Here is a 19,933-nt window from a genome sequence, read left to right on the forward strand (position 1 = left end):
AAAAAAACGAAAATCATTTTTTTAAAAATAATTGCTTGCTCTCCAGGAACTTTCTTTTGTATCTAATTTGTTTCTAAAAAACTATCAAAGGAAACAAGAAGAGGGGATCCCAGATTTTAAAGATAAGATAAAAATTCAATTTTTCTTACTCTTTCTAATCTAAATATATAATCATTTCCTTTTTGTTCGTGTCTTGTTTCAACCAAGCCTAATAGTTTTAGGATTTGGTTCTTCTTTCATTTGTTCCCCAAAAATCTATATTTTACTACTAATAACTTTATACGAGTTGGGTTTAACTATAAATCTACAAAGTATTTTGTTCAAAGGTTATTTCGAGAGAGGAAAAAAAGGCAAAGTGTGTGTGAGAACAATTGAGGAAAAAGTCAATTTGTTTGATATGGTTAATTATTTAAGATGTCACATACAGGTAGTGATGATGAACGAAGGGTTCTTCAAGAAGCCAAAATCAAAGCAAGAAATAATTTTACCTTGCAAGCTATGCATCAACAATTCGAAAGATGGAATTTGCAACTCCAAGAGATGAGGGACACCATTGCTGAGCAAAATGATACAATAGCTGAACTTAGAAGGAAAAATAATGTTAGGCCCCAAGCTAGGAGAAATGTACCCCTTGCTCCCATTGTAAATCAAGAAACCCCTATAGATGATTTTAATGATATTGATTTTGATACGGTGGGAAGAGATAGGAGGGGACAAAGAGGTAGAGTAGAAGATGATAATGTAAGTAGTATAAAGATGAATGTGCCATATTTCAAGGGAACAAGGGATCCAGACTTGTACCTTGATCGGGAGAGAAAGGTTGAAGCCATCTTTGACTGTCACAACTACTCTGAGAGTAAGAAGGTTAAATTTTCTATTGTTGAGTTTTCTGACTATGCTGCTATTTGGTGGAAAAAGCTTACTAGGGACAGATTGCAAGAAGGACAAGTACCAATTGCTACTTGGGCTGAGATGAAGAGGGTGATGAGAAAGAGATTCATACCATCACACTTTCAAAGAGAGCTACAACAACGTCTTCAAATATTGAAGCAAGGGTCCATGTCTGTGGATGAGAACTTTAAGGCTATGGATATGGCTATGATCCAAGCTAATTGTATGGAGGAAGAAGAGGCTATAATGGCTAGGTTTTTAAATGGTTTAAATAAGGAAATAGCTGATGTAGTAGAATTACAACAATATGTAACAATAGATAAGTTAGTTGATTTGTCTGTAAAGGTAGAAAATCAAATTAAAAGAAAGCAAACTAGCTCGTGAAAAAGTCGGTCAAACACCATCTCCAAGAAGCCATGGTCGAATCAAGAGATGAAGAGTTCTTCTAGACCTCAAGAAGACAAGGATAAAGGTAAATTTGAGAACAAAGAGGGAGGTAAAACCTTTAACCCTAAACCTTTTACAACTTCTAGTTCTATTCAATGTCATAAATGTAAAGGAAGGGGACATATGATGCATGAATGTCCAAGTAGAATAAACATCATTCTTAGAGAAGATGGAGGATATGAGAGTGAAAAAAGTGAGGGAGAAGAAGAGGGAGATGTGAGTAATGATGATCATATAGAACTACCTAATGATGGCATGATTGGGGTAGTTAGGAGGATTATGACTATCAATTTGGGAAGCAATAGTGAAGAATAAAGGGAGAATATATTCCATACTTGGTATGGGATAAAGGGGAAAACTTGTTCTATGAACATTGATAGTGGTAGTTGTGCTAATGTGGTGAGTTCATACTTTGTGGAAAAATTGGGACTTGCATGCATGAAACACCATACTCCCTATAGACTCCAATGGTTAAATAATAGTGGTGAACTAAAGGTAAACAAATAATGCATGATTTAATTCAATGTTGGTAGATATGAGGATGATATTCTTTGTGACATAGTCCCTATTCAAGCTTGTCATATCTTACTGGGTCGTCCTTGGCAGTATGATAGGAATGTTTTTCATGATGGAAGGAAGAATATATATTTATTTTTTCATTCAAACCCCTTTTTATCTCTTCTCTCAAATTGCTTCCCTCTCTTTCTTTCTCTTGGCCATCTCTCTTTTTTTCTAACTCTTGGCCTCCTTTCTTTTCTTTTTCCTCAAGCTCACTTTTTATCCCTCCCCTGGGTTTTTCCATTATTTTTCTTAATCTCTTTTGATCTTCAAACACTTGATAAGGAGATACAGGTGCAAGAGTAAATTTCCTGCCATTTAGCTCAAAGTCTTGGTGAGAGGAAAGAGGCTAAGAAAATAAAAAAAAAAGAGTTTTTATATACAATCCAAATAGTGTTTAAATGCAAGAAAAGAGGGGTTGCCCATAATACTACTTACTTACAAAGAAGCTTTGATTAATTTTGAGTTACTAACTTCTTCTTTGCCAAGTAGTATTTCTTCTCTTTTGCAGGATTTTGAAGATGTCTTTCCTGAAGATATTCCTAATGGATTACCACCTTTACGTGGCATTGAGCATCAAATTGATTTTGTGCCTAGATCACAAATCCCAAATAGGCCTTCTTATAGGAGTAATCCAGAAGAGACAAAAGAGCTTCAAAGGAAAGTTGAGGAGCTGCTTAAGAAAGGCCTTGTGAGAGAGAGCATGAGCCCTTACTCTGTTCCCATCCTATTGGTATCCAAAAAGGATGGAACTTGGAGGATGTGCGTGGATTGTAGAGCAATCAATAAAATAACGGTAAAGTATCGCCATCCTATTCCTCGTCTTGATGACATGTTGGATCAATTACATGGATCCAAAATGTTTTCTAAAATTGATCTAAAAAGTGGTTACCATCATATTCGAATGAATCTTGGAGATGAATGGAAAACTGCTTTTAAGATCAAATATGGGCTTTATGAGTGGTTAGTTATGCCTTTTGGCTTGACTAATGCACCTAGCACTTTCATGAGATTAACAAATCATATCTTTAAGGATTTTCATGGAAAATTCGTTGTGGTTTTCTTCGATGATATCTTGATCTTTTCTAACACTTTAGAAGAGCATGTAGAATACCTACAAAAAAGTTTTTGAAGTTCTTAGAAAGCAACTCTTATTTGCTAATCTTAAAAAAGGTACTTTTTGTGTGGATCGTGTGATTTTTTTGGGTTTTGTGGTTAGTTCTAAAGGAGTTGAGGTTGATGAAGAAAAAATTAAAGCAATAAAAGAATGGCCTAAACCTAAGAGTGTAACTGAAGTTAGGAGTTTTCATGGACTTGCTAGTTTTTGTAGGAGGTTTGTGAGAGACTTTAGCACCATTGCTTCTCCTTTAACTAAAGTTATTAAAAAGGATAAGATTTTTACATGGGGAAAAGAATAAAATGATATTTTTAACTTGTTGAAAAAAAAGTTATGTTCTGCTCCATTGTTACAATTGCCTGATTTTTCTAAATCTTTTGAAATTGAATGTGATGCTTCTGGCAAAGGAATAGGCGCTATTTTGATGCAAGATTCTAAACCTATTGCATACTTTAGTGATAAGTTGAGTGGAGCCACATTGAACTATTCCACTTATGACAAAGAGCTATATGCTTTGGTAAGGGCTTTAGCCACATGGCAACATTACTTGTGGCCAAGAGAGTTTGTCATTAAAATTGACCATGAATCCTTGAAATACTTGAAGAGTCAAGGTATGTTTAGTAGAAGGCATGCTAAGTGGGTTGAATTTATTGAAACATTTTCTTATGTAATTTCTTACAAACAAGGGAAAGAGAATCTTGTTGCGGATGCACTTTCAAGAAGGTATGTCTTAGTTTCTACCCTGACTTCTAAATTGATGGGTTTTGATCAAATCAAGGGACTTTATGCTAATGATGTTGATTTTGGCAAGATTTTTGCAGATTGTAAGTTGGGACCTTTTGAGAGATTTAACCTCCAATATGGGTTTCTCTTTAAGAAAAATAAGTTGTGTATCCCTAATTGCTCTTTACGTGAAGTATTTGTAAGGGAAGCATATTGTGGAGGGCTTATGGGTCACTTTGTAGTCCCAAAGACACTAGACATACTTGCTGAAAATGTTTTTTGGCCTGGAATGAGAAAAGATGTTGAAAGAATATGTGCACAGTATTTGGAATGTAAACAAGCTAAATCTAAAGTGTTACCACATGGTCTTTACGCGCCATTACCTGTTCCTACTTCACCTTGGATTGATATTTCTATGGATTTTGTGTTAGGTTTGCCTAGAACAAGGTATGGTAAGGATAGTATATATGTTGTGGTAGATAGGTTCTCCAAAATGGCTCGTTTTATTTCTTGTTTAAAGACTAATGATGCTTCACATGTTGCTGATCTTTTTGTAAATGAAGTTGTCAAATTGCATGGTATACCTAGAACTATTGTTAGTGATAGGGATGCTAAGTTTTTGAGCCACTTTTGGCGTGTATTTTGGGGGAAGTTTGGCCCTAAATTGTTGTTTTCTACTTCTTGTCACCCACAAACTGATGAAAAAACTGAAGTAGTTAATAGAACCTTAGGAAACATGTTGAGGGCTGTTTTGAAAGGTAAATTAACTTCTTGGGAAGCTCACTTACCTATGATTGAATTTGCTTACAATAGAACAATCCATTCTTCTACAGGTATGTCTCCTTTTGAGGTTGTTTATGATTTAATCCCTTCATTCCCCTTGATTTATTACCATTACCTACTAATGATATTTTTAATCTTGATGGTAGGACAAAGGCTGAGATGATTAAAACAATTCATGAACAAACAAGGCTTGCAATTGAAAAGAAAAATGAGCAAACTGCCTTGAGAAAGAATAAGGGTCGAAAATAAGTTATTTTTAAATCTGGAGATTTAGTTTGGGTTCACTTTAGAAAGGAGAGATTTCCCTCCAAAAGGAAGTCAAAGTTGCATCCTAGAGGAGATGGCCCATTTCAAGTCCTTGAAAGGATTGGAGACAATGCTTACAAGCTGGACCTTCCTGGTGAGTTCCAAGTAAGTGCTACATTCAATGTTATTGACTTGTCTTTATTTGATATAGGATGGAATTCGGGGACGAATTATTTTCAAGAAGAGGGGAATGATAGCATCAAGGACAAAGATAGAGTTTTGGAAGCTCCAAGGCCATTTACAAGATCCCAAGCTAAAGAGTTGTTGGACTTCAATGGCAAATAAAGAAGCTTTTAATTGTAGAGGAAGAGCTCAAGCCCAAAGCAGATGAATTATCCAAGTTTTACAATTCTTTGGTGATCCAAATTGAAGTCCAAGAGGAGGAATATTGGGGCACCAAATCAGTCCTTGAAGTCCACCAAAGGGGCTCAAAATGAGCTTAAAAGAGGTCCAAAAGGGGGTGTTTCAAAAGGAGCCTAATTGGAGTCCAAACCAATGGCCCAAACTAATAGTTTTAAGCTCCAAATCTACCCCAAAGGGATTTGGCGCCCCCTCCCCCCCCAATTTTAATGACTTTTCTTACTCCTTAGCAACCACCCTACCTAATTGTAATGACTTTTTGATGCCTTAGCAACCACCCTACCCAATTTTAAGGACTTTTTATGCCTTAGTACTTCTATAAATAAGGAGTTCTTCTCATTCATTGAGACACTTCATTATTGATTAAGTATATCATACTTTGAGAGTTCTTTTGAACCTTTGTTACTTGTGCTTTGAGATTTTTCTTTCAACCTTTACTAGTTCATAGTTCAAGGTAGTAAGATTACTTCTCTATTGTGATATCTTTAATTCCTTTGTGATATTCTTAGAAGGAGATTAATACTAGTTTTTAATTGTTGTATCAAGTTACTCGTAAAGCGGTCAAGATATGAATCTATTATTTTGATTTGGTTTTAAGTAAAGGCGTTTGATTTCTTCAATAAATCAAGACGTTGTTGCTTTGATCTTGTCAAGGCTATAGAACTTGCGTTCTTGGAAGTTCTTGGAATTCTTTCCTTGAATTTTCCCATATCCTTTATTTTCTGCCCTTTAGTTCCAGTTGTTCAATTCCTTATTGTTATTTCTTCTGCATTTACAGCTACGCGAATAATAGTGTTAGTAGTTGGTGAGGCTAATTTTGAGCTAGATAGTGGATTGATGTTCACTGTAGCACTATCTGACCTTGAAGGTTAAGTTAGTGTACCATGAACTCCATCCCACATATTTTGGATGCTGTGGCATCAGTTATCTAGCTACATTCTATTACCGGTTGACACCATTTTGGAAAACTTTTATTCCAGTTACTGCTTGTTAAATTTCGTTAATTCTTACTCTAGTTTGGATTCCCGACCTAGTCGTTATCACTACGAGTCTATGGGACAAACTTCTTTAGAAAGAGAATGGAGAACACATTCCATGAAAGTGGCGTTGTGCCAACTGGCCTGCTCAACTCATAGGTCTGCCACCATCTGTAGGCTCCCCTCTCAGCTAAAAAGTGCTAAATGCAACTCCACTGGTCTCCAATATACCCGTTAGGCAAAGAATCCACTGACACCGGTCTAGGGAATCCTAAGCATTCTCTGACTCCTCCCCGCTCAACTCTGGAGGCTTAAGCCTCCCGAATAGCTCCAATCTTTTCTTCTCCTCATCACTCATAGGTGGGCCAACCTCGCCCCGAGCAGCAATAACCGTTTAGGTTGGCAGTACCCCAGGTGTCTGGAGTCCCTGAGCGACCTGCTTTAGAGTACGGGCGGCGGGGGTCTGGGCACCTCCCCTGGCCTGTGAAGTGGCTGGTGCAGTTGGAACTAAGTCACTTCCTGAGTTAGGCTCGTGCACACAATCAAAATCTGGGCTAAGGCCTCCTGAAGGCCTGAGATCACAGTGGGCACTACTGGTGCCTGAGCTGGTCCCACCAGCTCAGCAACATTTGGTACCTGCTCCTCAACTGGAGCAACTTGTAGCTCCACAGGTGTTGCTCTGGTTGTAGTACGAGCCATACCCCGGCCCCTACCGCAGGCCCTGGCCTCTCGCGGCCCTAGCTGGTGGTATTGGTGGTCGTCCGCCTGATCAGGTCATATGTGTAACTCACCATCTATGAGAGAATAGAAGGGTCAAGTTTCAAACTTCAGAATAACAAATATGCATGATAAGAATGCAAGAAAGTGAAGTTTCCTTAGTTCGGTAGCCTCTCAAAGATAAGTACAGACGTCTCCGTACCTAGGGCTGGGCGTTCGGTATTTCGGTATGGTATTTGAAAATTTCGGTTCGGTATTTCGGTATTCGGTATATCAATTGTGAATACCAAATACCGTACCAAAATAATTCGGTACGATTCGATATTTTCTTGTTTGGTTCAGTACGGTTCGGTATCGTACCATATCTTTGTTAACTAAACAGTGCTAAGCTAATTCATTAAAAATTCCTAATTACGTGATAATGAGTATAACAACAACAAAATGTGAGCAGTACCTTCACTTCTTCTAATAATTTCTAATAGAAATCACTACATGAGCATAACAGTAGAATGTGAGTAGTTTCTTAATTTCTTTACTTCTAATAATTTTTACTAGAAATCACATCATTAGAAAATTTCTAATAAAGTGATAAATGAGCATAACAGCAACAGATGTGAGAAGTTTCTTTACTTTTCTAATAATTTCTAATGTTAGGTTGGGGAGTTGGGCTTAGTCTCGGTGGGTTACAGGCTAAGGGTAAGAACTAACAAGTTAGAAATGTTAGGCTAAAAATTGATAACTTGGGCTGGCAGTGAAGGAAGGTGTACTTAAATAATTCGGTAATTCGGTATACCGAAATATCCAAACTTCAAAACTGAGGACCATACCGAAATACCGAAAAACTGAAAATCTTATACCGAAGTAGGACCGAAATACCGAATAAACCGATACCGAAATACCGAATTAATTCGGTCCAGTTTGGAATTCAATTTTTCGGATTTTATGCCCACCCCTATCCGTACCGGTCCGCAAGAGTCTACTAAAGTTGCTCGTGACTCGTGAGACCTAAGCAACCTAGGGCTCTGTTACCAACTTGTCACGACTCAAAATCCCAACCTATCATAATGACACCTAATACACATGCTAGGCAAGCCGACAATCACATAACAACTAAATATTTGAATAAAAGTTGTTTTAATAAACTCAACAACGGAAATCTCATGAATATCTGAAATACCACTGTCAACGAGCACACGAGCACTACTGAATAACAAGGTACAAGCAAAATCCTCTAATTCAACTGTCTGAATATAAGAACAGTAAAGATAGAGATAACAAAAAGAGAACTTCAAGGACTGCAGACGATATGGCAGTTATCTCGTAGTCGCCCAAAAGCCGACAACAACTCAAGTCTAAAAATCACCTCACCGAATGTACCTGGATCTGCACACAAAGTGTAGAGTATAGTATGAGTACGACCGACCCAATGCACTTAATAAGTAATAACACTAACCTTGGGTTGAAAACAGTGATGAGCGAAGAACAATAGTCAAATGCCAATACCAATAACCGATAACAATTCAGAATATAAAGGATAAACCATAGAAATAGTAGCTCAATGATATCAAGTTTAGCTTTTTCACATATAAAAAATTTAGGCAAGCTTTCGAGTATAACAGTTAAAGCCCAACACAGAAAAGCAGGTCAATTATCAGTTAGCATGAGGAAAGTACATCTCTATGCCTACATGTCAAGTATACATGTCAATCAACAGTATCACACTGGATACATCAAGAATATTTACACTTAGCACTGTACTGGTGCCTGTCATAATTGCCCATCATCAAGCACGTATATGAAATACTATGCATGCGCCCATTGATGGCATGTCAGACTCTAGAGGGGCGGATCCTGTCCAAGCGCTAATCATAATCATTTAACCCAATAGTGAGGCATGGTGCATGAGTCTCCCCAAAACAATAATACTTAGCCCAATATGGATCTGGCGTATGCGTCACTTCAAAATCAGTACCAAACTGGCTCTATGGCCCAAACTCAATCATTTACCGTTCAAGTCTCAGATTAACACGTCTCAAATACTTAGTTTAACAGTATTAACATTAAGCAGTATGAATAATATGTGAGGAATCAAATAAGAAGTATTGAGATAAAGATATAATACACGGCTATAGTATCATGACTGAGAACATGTGTGCAACTAAGGTATATAACTCAGAAATAACAAGAATAGCCCTATCAAGTCTCAAATAGTTAGCACATAGCCTAGACATGATGTCTAACATGATTCACAGTTCAAATAATCAAACAAGTAGATAGAACGCGGGGAAAACATGATATGATAGCCAAACAAGCCCGATAATCTTCTAAAGGCCTCCCCAAACCATGAACATACAGGTGCACGCACACACGCCCGTCACCTTACACGTACGTCACCCCAATATCTTTCATATAATGTATTTCTCAAGGTTAAATACCCTCATATCCAGGTATAGATGTGTTACTTCCCTCAAAGCACAAAACTCAATGCTCCAACAAACTTTTGCCACACGAATCGGTCTCCAAACGACTCGAATCTAGTCAAAGAAACTTAATCCCATCAATAATAGCTATAGGAAAAATTCCAAAAGATAAAGCTAAGGTCTTTAACCAAAATCAAAAAGTCAACTCTGGGCTTGCAGCTCGGAACCCGACAAAATTCACAAAATCCGAACACTCATTCAATTACGAGTTCAACCATACTAAATTCATCGAATTCCATCCACAAATCGACCTCCAAATCCTCAATTTTCATTCTCCAACAATATAGTCTAAAATCAAATTTCACCTCAAACACACATAATCTAGTTGTAAAATTTAATGGGTAAATAATAATTATCAATTTGATGAATCTTCACTTACCTCTTCAATGGTAGCCAAAGCCCTCTCAAGAATCATCCCTAGCCGATCTCCAAAATTCCAAAATGATAAAAGTGGCTCAAACCCTTGATTATATCTCTACCCAGCGATTCTCGCACATGTGGCTCACTTAACCGCATATGTGGTCCTGTAGGTGCGGCCCAAATCTTACTTCTGCGATTCCTCCATAGCTTTTGACCTTTCGCAACATCGCATTTGTGGAGGCGCACTTGCGCTAAATCCTCCGCTTTTGCGAAACTTCCTGCCGATCACAAAATCCGCTTCTACGAATACCTCGTCGCACCTGCGCCCCATTTCTGCTTCTGCAAACTCATAGATACGGAGTCCTTTCGCACCTGCGCTCCTAGGAAGCCTCCCCCAAACCTTGCACCTGCGCACATCTAGCCGCTTTTGCGGCTCCGCACATGCGGCCACAACCTCGCAGGTCCGGTCACACCAGAACTGAAGACAACAAAATTTCTCTAAGTCAAAACCTCAATCCGATTTCAATCTGAATCACACCTGATGCCCCCGGGACCCCATCCAAACATACCAACACGTCCTAAAATATGATACGAACTTAGTAAAAACCTCAAATCACATCAAACAACATCAAAATAATGAATCGCACCCCAATTCAAGCCTAATAAAACTAATAAACTTTCAACTTCTAAAACTAATGTTGAATCATATCAAACCAACTCCGATTGACCTCAAATTTTGTACACATATAATAAATGACACAACGGACCTACTCCAACTTCCAGAAACAAAATCCGAACCCGATATCAACAAAGTCATCTCTCGGTCAAACTTCTCAACCTTCCAAACCTTAAACTTTCCAACTTTCGCCAAAAAGCCTCAAACCAACCTACAAACATCCAAATCAATATCCGGACATACGCCTAAGTCCAAAATAACCATACGAAGCTATTGGAACCATCAAAACTCCATTACAGAGTTGTTTACACAAAAGTCAAACTCCGATCAACTATTTTAACTTAAGCTTCCAACCTTGGGACTAAGTGTCCCAATTCACTCTGAAACATTCCCGAAACCAAACCAATAGCCCCGAAAAGTCACATAACCACAAATGAACATAGAAATGCGATAAATGGAGGAACATGGCTACAATATACAAAATAACCGGTCGGGTCGTTACAATAACTCAAAGACATTTTTTTAGCAAATTCACTAGGCAAGGTGCCTAGGGCTAGTTATTATAAATATTTAAAACGAAAACAAGTAGCATGATCTCTTACAAAGAGCAAAGAAATAAAGCATGTGAATACCATAGCCTCTAGTACCAACTTTGAGTAAGTGACACCCAAGATTGGCATTACATTTTGGGCTACAAATTATATAAAATAGCAACATATCTAAGTAGAAAAGAACATTTATAAAAACTAGCCATCTGGATGTGACCATCATGAATGACCATAGTCTCCAGCTTTGATGAGTCATTTGCAATACACTGACCAGTAGTTTCATAGCCATGTAGGTATCTCTTGGCACCAGTATTGTGTCCTGATTTTCTCGTACAATCGAGCCTAACAATGATCCATCCAATCTGTCAATTGTAACCTCCTTGGATGCGTAACCAAGAACAAATCATCCCTTAGAAGGAAGTATCTCCAGATCACCGCAATTAAAACATACAATAATGTCCAAATGTGTTCATCCTTGTTGTTCCTGTGTCATGTCCTCAGTATATCGTGTATGATCCATGCATGTATATGTACAAACCAAGCAAATATACCTTCCTCTTGTACCCTATTTGATGTGTGTAAGTTGCATTTCCTCCCAGATATCTTCAAAGCTCCTGCAATTTCGTCCAAACAGGCATGTCCAGTCATAGCGAAACTGGGAAGTAACATTGTACATATGCTCATAACTCAAACGTGTGACTTCCATGCTCCAAAAGGTGTATGGAATGTCATCATATGTGCATTAGTGTGATCAGTGTTCCTGGCAACATTGCTACTAGATGAGCAGTGTGCATGAAATGCACTCAAACCTTCAGTATGGTTTCCAAAAGAGGGACAACCTAGTATCTCTAGATGATCATTGCTTTCCATGCTTGTGCTTAACCTTAACTCTTCTCCAAGGGAATGATCAGTAGGTGCTAATACCACCCATTGAAGTCAAGTCATAGGGTAAGGCATGGCCCCAGTAACTTGTCCTGCAAAAAAACCATGTTAGTTGTAAAAGAATCCATTATACTCTCCTCCCCATGGATTTGAGTATAACAGACGTAGGTACTGCCTCGTTCACCTGTCATCACCCTCCTTCTCACATCTCATCCTTTCTCCTTGAAACTTTTGTCCCCACTAAGGACTTGAGCCTGCTGCCTACCTCTTCCCTAGTACTCCTCATAAAGATCTCCTCCATGAACATCAACTCCTGACTACTCTTATTCGTAGATATAGATATTGTAACTTATCACTATTTACAATCCTTCTACCTTGTACTTCCAGTTCATCAAACCCATATGCTTTAATGTACAATAGCTCATCTTGGCTAATTAAGTAGTAATACCCTAAACATGATCTCTAGCGCACAAGATAAATCCACGTAGTCAGACAATTGCTTTAAAGTGTATCATACAAGGCATACAATCAAAACAAGGCATTTTTAGAAGCTAAAATTCTAATCTGGTCATTAAACCACACATAGTACCCGTGTATCCACTCGTCATCTCGCATACACGTCGCTTTTCACATAACGCAATTAAGCGAACAAGTCAAATCCTAAGGGTTAATTCCTCACACAATGTTAGGCAAGATACTTACTCAATAAGCCCAAATAAACCCTGAAAATAGCCTTTTCCTTAAAAATATTCTTCGTCTGGCTCAAATCAAGCCCAAAAATAACTCAATAACATCAAACAATGTTAAAAATCAAACCAAACAGTAAAGTTCCGATCTTTACCCGATTCTCAAAAAGTCAACAAAAATCAACCCCTGGCCTAAACAATCAAAACTCGAGTCAAGGGATAAATCCCGACTACCATAAACTCACGAGTCCAAATATATTATTAGATTCCACAACCAAGTCCAAATATAGCTCAAAACCCCAATTTTATTTTCTTAAGTTGTAGGACAAAATTCCAAAATTTTTCCTCAAAATTTAATATTTTAGGTGTTAATAATCCATGTAGATTTGTGAAATAATGAAAGAAATGTATGCAAATCACTTAACCCAAAGCCTTGTGTGACAATGCTTTTCAAAAATCACCCATCTCCAAGTCTAGGGTTCAAAATATGAGGTAACGGGTCTAAGTCCCGAAATTCCTTCCTAATAACCAGCTGCAGAAGTCGCAAATTTGATCAGGGGTTTGCAAATGCGACCATGGGTTTACAAATGCTAGCCTCGCAAATGCGAGAAATGGCTCGCAAAGGAAAACTGGTTGCCTCAGCATCAGTCATCGCAAATGCGACCAGGAATGTCGCAAATACAATACTCCTTTCGTAAATGGGGATGTCACAATTTCAACACCAACTTCGCAAGTGCGAAGCTGGCTTCACAGCCCAATATCGCAAATGAGATCAAGACTTTGAAAATGCGGACCTTCGCAATTTCAAGTAGACCATTGCAATTGTGATGTCTGTAGCACGAGAAAAATTGAAGCCTTACAAAATAAATCCGAAACTCATCTGAAACTCGCCCGAGCCCTCAGCCCCCACCCTAAACATCCACACCAGTATATAAACTTCATACAGCTCGCTCATAAGATCAAAACATCAAAATAATGTCCATAACCAAGAATCAAACACCAAAAAGTATCATGCAAGCCTTCAACTTCATGAAAAGCAAATATTCAAAACCAAGCATCTGATTTATACCAAACCAACTCAGAATGAAACCAAAATTTGCACACAAGTCCCAAATGACAAAACGGACCTATTCCAAGCCCCGGAGCAACAATCTGAACCTGATAGCCTCAAGTCAACTCACAGTCAAACTTATGAGCTTTCCAAACCTTCAAATTGCCAATTTTTGGCAAATAGAGATAAATCATTCTAAAAACCTCCAAATACAAATCCAGACATACGCCTAAGTCCAAAATCACTATACAAACCTATTGTAACTATAAAACTATGAATCCGAGGTCATTTACATAAAAGTCAAATCTTGGTCAACTCTTACAACTTAAGCTTCCAACAACAGAACTAACAGTTCCAATTTACTCCAAAACCTCTCTGCAACATAACTAACGATCTCCATAAGTCACAAGAATACAAGAAGCATCAAATGGGGAAATGAGGTTCAAATGCACAAAACGACCAGGCGGGTCGTTACATTCTCCCCCTCTTAAACAAACGTTCATGCTCAAACGAGTTTAGAATCATACCCAGAGTGCCAAAAATGTGAGGATATATGCTCTGCATATCATGCTTGGTCTCCCAAGTCGCCTATTCGATTGGGTGACCTCTCCACTAGACCTTCACCAATGAAATATCTTTCGACCTCAACTTCTGAACCTGCCTATCAAAAATGGACACCGGCTCTTCTTCATATTCGATATTCTTGTCTAACCGCAATGTGTTGAAATTCTAGACATGTGACTTATCTTCATGATACTTCTGAAGCATAGAAACATGGAATGCTAGATTAACCCTCGAAAGACTAAGAGGTAAAGCAAGTTTATAAGCAACCTCGCAAACTCTCTCCAACACATCGAAAGGACCAATAAACCTCGGGCTTAACTGTCCCTTCTTCCCAAACCTCATCACACCCTTCATAGGCAAAACTCTAAGAAGAACCTTCTCACCCTCTATTAAAGCTACATCACGAACCTTCTGATCAGCATAACTGTTCTGCTTGGACTGAGTCGTGTAAAGCCTCTCCTGAATCAACTTCACCTTCTCTAAAGCATCATGACCAAATCTTTGCCAATAACCTAGCCTCGCCGGGCTTGAACCAACACAACGGAGAATGAAATTGCCTCCCATATAAGGCCTCATACGGAGCCATCTGGATACTCGAATGGTTGTCGTTGTTATAGGCAAACTCTGCTAAAGGTAGAAACTGGTCCCACTGACCTCCAAAATCAATGGTGCATGCCCTCAACATATTCTCCAAGATTTGAATGGTCCGCTCGGATTGCCCGTTCATCTAAGGGTGACATGTAGTACTCAACTCAACAGTGCTCAAATCTTACTGAACCACACTCCAAAAATGCGAAGTAATCTGAGTGATGCGATCTGAGATGATATAAACAAGTACACCATGAAGGTGAACAATCTCCCTGATGTAGATCCTAGCCAACTGCTCTGAAGTGTAGGAAGTCATGACCAAAATTTAATGCACAGACTTGGTCCACCGATCCACAATGATACGAATGGCATCAAACTTTCTCAGTGTCTGTGGCAACCCTACCACAAAGTTCATAGTAATGCGCTCCCACTTCCACTCTGGTATATCAATCTTCTGAAGCAAACCACCCGATTTCTCAAGCTCATACTTGACCTGTTGGTAATTCAGACACCTAGAAACATGCCCAACAATGTCCTTCTTCATCCTCCTCCACCAATAATAAAATTCAAACACCTAGAGACATGCCCAACAATTTTCTTCTTGATCCTCCTCCACCAATAATGCTGCTTCAAGTCACGATATATATTTGTAGCACCTGAATGAATAGAATACCGCAAACTAGTCCCTGGATGAATGGAATACTGCAAATTATGAGTCTATCAACTCCCTCAAGCCATCGACATTAGGAACACAAACTCGACCATGAAGTTGCAACATACCATCATCACTAATAATCATTTCTTTAGTACCACCATGCTACACTGTGTCCTTAAGGGCAAGCAAGAGAGGATCATCATACTGGCGTGCCTTAATGCGCTCAAACAAGGACGACCAAGATACAAGCAAGGACTCTGCTCGGCTTTGAAATATCCAATCTCGCCAATCTATTGGCTAATGCCTGAACATCCATAGCTAAAGGTCTCTCCAAAGATGGAATGAATGTTAAACTCTACATGCTCTCAGCCTTCCTACTCAAGGCGTTTGCAACCACATTAGCCTTCCCCAGATGATATAGAATAGTGATATCATAATCCTTCAACATCTTTAACCACCTCCGTTGCCTCAAATTCAAATCCTTCTGTTTAAAAGGATGTTGAAGACTCTGATGATCCATATATACCTCACAATACACGCCATATAAATAATGGCTCCAAATCTTGAGAGCGTGTACAATACATGCCAACTCCAAATCATGCACCTGATAGTTCTTCTCATGGAAGCATCACAATAAACCATATATGACTGCGATCTTGAAGGCAATACCAAAACTGGAGTTGTGGTTAAAGCAATCTTGAGCTTCTGAAACCTCTCCTAACACACGTCAAACCACTTGAGTGGGGCACCCTTCTGAGTCAACTTGGTAAATGGAGCTGCAATAGACGATAAATCCTCCAAGAAGAGCGATAACAGCCAGCCAATCCTAGAAAACTTTTGATCTTTGTGGCTGTAGAAAGTCTGGGCCAACTCTGAACTGCCTCAATCTTCTTCGGATCCGCTTAATCCCCTCACTAGACACCACATGGCCCAAGAATGCCACTGAATCAAACAAGAACTCACACTTGGAGAACTTAGATTTCAACTTCTTCTCCCTTAGAACCTGAAGCACCATCCTCAAATGTTGCTCGTGTTCCTCCCTACTACGGGAATATACCAAAATATCATCAATAAACACAATCAAGAATCCAAATAAGACTGGAACACATTATTCATCAAATGCATGAATGTTGTTGGGGCCTTAGTCAAACCAAAAGACATCACCAAGAACTCATGATGCCCATAACGAGTCCTAAAAGCCGTCTTAGGAATGTCTAAAGCCCTAATATTCAATTGATAGTACCCTGATCTCAAGTCAATCTTGGAGAATACCCTAGAACCCTGAAGCTGATCAAATAAATCATTAATGTACGGTAGTGGATACTTAATCTTGATGGTAACCTTGTTCAATTGTATGTAGTCAATGCATATTCTCATGGAGCCATCTTTCTTCTTCATAAATTGTACCGGTGTACCCCAAGGTGAAACACTCGGCCTGATGAAACTTTTATCTAACAGTTCTTGCAACTCTGCTGGAGCCATGCAATATAATGGAATAGATATGGGTTGAGTGAGCGATGCCAAATCAATACCAAAATTAATATCCCAATCAGGTGGCATGGTCGGTAGATCTGCAGGGAACACATCTGGAAACTCTCTCACTATGGTTAATGAATCAACCATGTGAATTTCAACACTGACATATCTAACAAAGGCTAAGTACACCAAACATCCCTTCTCAACCATCCGTTGATCCTTCAAAAAAGAAACCACCCTACTAGGAATGTAACCAAGCGAACCCCTCCATTCCAACTTCGGCAACCCTGGCAAAGCCAGCGCCACAATCTTAGCGTGACAATCAAGAATAGCATAGTACATAGATAGCCAATCCATACTCAGAATCACATCAAAGTCCACCATATTAAGTAGCAAAAGATCAACCCTCGTCTCATAGCCCCCAATTGTAACAACACAAGAACGGTAGACATGATCCATCATAATAGAATCCCCAACTGGTGTAGACATATATACAAGAGTAGCCAAAGAATCATGAGACATAACCAAATATGAAGCAAAGTAGGATGACACATACAAATAAGTAGAACCCGGATCAAATAGTATTGAAGCATCTCTATAATAGACTGGAACAATACTTGTGATGACTGAATCTGATGTGAAAGCCTCAGTCTTACCAGGGAAAGCATAACAATGAGCCTAGACTCTTCCGCTAGGATGACCTCTATCCGGCTGTCGCCCACCTCTAGTTAGATGTGCAGGTGATGTAGCATCTGAAGCGAGAATCAGAGCCTGAGTACCCTGTTGAGGTACACTGATCTAAAGCCTGGGACAATCTCTCACCAAATGTATCGTATCACACACTCATAACCTCTTTGAAGACATGGCTGCTAGAACTGAGTCTTCCCCGGACAAATAGAATAACCATTGTAAGAACCTCATACAGGAGATGCACTAAAGGATGACTGTCTAGTACGAGTGCCCTCTGATCCATGGCTAGCTGGAGGACTACATAAAACCTGAATTGTAGACTAAAGTAACTCTACCATGACGACCCTTGACCCCAAAGTAGGAGCCACTAACTCCTCTAAAACCACGAGGCTTTTTAATCTCCCTATCATCCCTCTCCTGCCTGCGAATACACTCTAACCTCCTAGAAACATCCACAAACTAATGAAATGCAGTCTCTGCCTCCATATCCTATGCCATCCCAAACCTGAGGCTGTAAGTGAGTCCCTTAACAAATCTACGGATTGTCTCCCTCTCAGTAGAAACCAAAGGAGTTGGATGGCGTGATAACTCTATAAACCTCATAAAATAATGGGTCACAGTCATACCCTCATAGCGCAAATGCTCAAACTCACTGCGCAACTCATCCCTGCGGGTTTGTGGGATAAACTCCCCCAGGAAAAGATCTGAGAACTAGGAGCATGTAAGTAGTGTTGCGACAGCTGGCTACTTGCATCATAAGTCTGCCACCATCTATATGCTGGCCCCGTCAACAGAAAAGTAGTAAAGTTGACCCATTCGACTTCACAAACCCAAAGTATGCAAAATCTGATGACACTGATCATAGAAACCCTATGCATCCTCAGAAGCCCCTCCATCGAAATGGGAGGACAAAGTCTTTAAAACCTCTCCAACCCCTTCTACTCCTCAACAGACATGACTGACCCTACCTCTAGTTGAACTGCAACTACTGGTTGTACCGGCATAACACCTGGTGTCTGATTAACATGAGCCAATATCTCAAGTGTACGTACGGTGGGAGTCTAGGATCCTCCCCCAGCCTGTGAAGTAGCTGGTGTGACTGGAATCAACCCTGCCTTGGCCAAGCTCTCGAACATACTAAAAAAATTAGCCAAAGTCTCCTACAGTCAAGGGTAGTAATAGGCCCCTCAGGTGCCTAAGTGGGTCCTACCTACTCAACATGATTGGGCTCCTACTTCTCAATTGGATCTACTTGTGGCTCCGTAACTACTTCTCTAGCAGGGGCTCTAGATGCGGCACGTGCCCCACCTTGGCCTCTACCTCGGCCCTGGCCTCTTGCGGCTCTGACTGGTGCCTGCTCAGCTGATCCCACACAACATGTCCTCACTATCTGTGAGAGGATAGAAGAGTAAAGGTTCAAACTTTGGAATAAATAAATCCGCACGAAAAACAAAAGTGAAGCTTCCTAGCAGTCTGGTCGCCTCTTGAAAATAAGTATAGACGTCTACGTACTGATCTGCAAGACTCTACTAAACTTGTTCATGACTCGTAGAATCTATGAACCTAGAGCTCTGATACCAACTTGTCACCACCCAAATCCCACCAAGGGTCATGATGGTACCTAACCTTCAAGACTAGGTAAGCCTATCACATTAACAACCTTGAATCATCAAAACATGATGTAATGAGTCTAAATTATCATAAACAACGTAAATAGAGATAAACATAAGACAAAACGGCAATACACAATACAACTCCAAAAACTAGGTAGTACAGAGTAATGATCTCTAAACTGAATACATAAGAAATCTCAAAAGTACAATACTGTATAAAAGTAATACAACAGTATAAAAATAATGGAAGGGGACTTCAAGGGTCTGCGGTGTCCATGCAATACTACCTTGAATCCTCGCTAACAGACAAAAGCTCACTCTCGAAGTCCGCTACCTCCAGCACCCGGATCTGAAAAAAATATGCAGAAGTGTAGTATGAGTACGGGACAACATGTACACAGTAAGTATCAAGACTAACCTCGATGAAGTAGTGATGAGGTTCAACTCATGTGATACTCACTAATCAAAGTGTAAGGACCCGTAAAAAGTTTAACCAAAATACTCGGGGTTTCGTGATGTCAAGATAGATTCCTGCGCACCGTGGTTCGGACTTTTTGGATTGAACAGTACCCTACGGACTAAGAGGAAAATGTTTCACAGAAGAACGCGTTTCTGCGGCCCATTATACGGCTGCATAATCACTCTACGGACCACATAATGGCCGCAGAGTGAAGCAGTAAGTTTGGCCAATTTGAGGTCAGTTTTGCGGTCGATTATGCGACCGCATATCGGTCGCGTAATTTCTCTTGGGTTTCTGCGGAGGGAGTTCTACGGTGCATTATGTG

The 19,933-nt window shown here is 39.6% G+C and overlaps 2 protein-coding genes across 2 annotated transcripts; one reads left to right on the plus strand and one right to left on the minus strand.

Moving 5' to 3' along the window:
• Positions 1 to 756: 756 nt before the first annotated feature.
• LOC138909774 (uncharacterized) lies at positions 757 to 4,768 on the plus strand. Its single transcript, XM_070200988.1, has 8 exons — positions 757 to 1,145; positions 1,719 to 1,833; positions 2,408 to 2,658; positions 2,782 to 2,859; positions 3,470 to 3,736; positions 3,835 to 3,837; positions 3,941 to 4,183; positions 4,666 to 4,768. The coding sequence occupies exons 1-8, from the start codon at positions 757 to 759 to the stop codon at positions 4,766 to 4,768; spliced, it is 1,449 nt and encodes a 482-aa protein (XP_070057089.1).
• A 10,271-nt stretch (positions 4,769 to 15,039) lies between these two features.
• On the minus strand, positions 15,040 to 18,431 carry LOC138909775 (uncharacterized). Its single transcript, XM_070200989.1, has 5 exons — positions 18,284 to 18,431; positions 18,041 to 18,239; positions 17,844 to 17,977; positions 16,534 to 17,477; positions 15,040 to 15,207 (listed from the first exon to the last, which is right to left on the minus strand). The coding sequence occupies exons 1-5, from the start codon at positions 18,429 to 18,431 to the stop codon at positions 15,040 to 15,042; spliced, it is 1,593 nt and encodes a 530-aa protein (XP_070057090.1).
• Positions 18,432 to 19,933: the final 1,502 nt, after the last annotated feature.

The sequence above is a fragment of the Nicotiana tomentosiformis genome, chromosome 4 (assembly GCF_000390325.3).
Source record: "Nicotiana tomentosiformis chromosome 4, ASM39032v3, whole genome shotgun sequence".
NCBI classification, from domain to species: Eukaryota; Viridiplantae; Streptophyta; class Magnoliopsida; order Solanales; family Solanaceae; genus Nicotiana; species Nicotiana tomentosiformis.

Coding starts and splice junctions, on each gene's coding strand:
- LOC138909774 (XM_070200988.1), top strand. CDS start 757: ATGAATGTGCCATATTTCAAGGGAACAAGGGATCCAGACTTGTACCTT. Junction 1,146..1,718: donor GAAGAGGCTATAATGGCTAG/GTTTTTAAATGG, acceptor GAACATTGATAG/TGGTAGTTGTGCTAATGTGG. Junction 1,834..2,407: donor ATAATAGTGGTGAACTAAAG/GTAAACAAATAA, acceptor TCTCTTTTGCAG/GATTTTGAAGATGTCTTTCC.
- LOC138909775 (XM_070200989.1), bottom strand. CDS start 18,431: ATGGAGGGGCTTCTGAGGATGCATAGGGTTTCTATGATCAGTGTCATC. Junction 17,978..18,040: donor GGACTCACTTACAGCCTCAG/GTTTGGGATGGC, acceptor GGATGTTTCTAG/GAGGTTAGAGTGTATTCGCA. Junction 15,208..16,533: donor ATGGGCATCATGAGTTCTTG/GTGATGTCTTTT, acceptor AATTACCAACAG/GTCAAGTATGAGCTTGAGAA.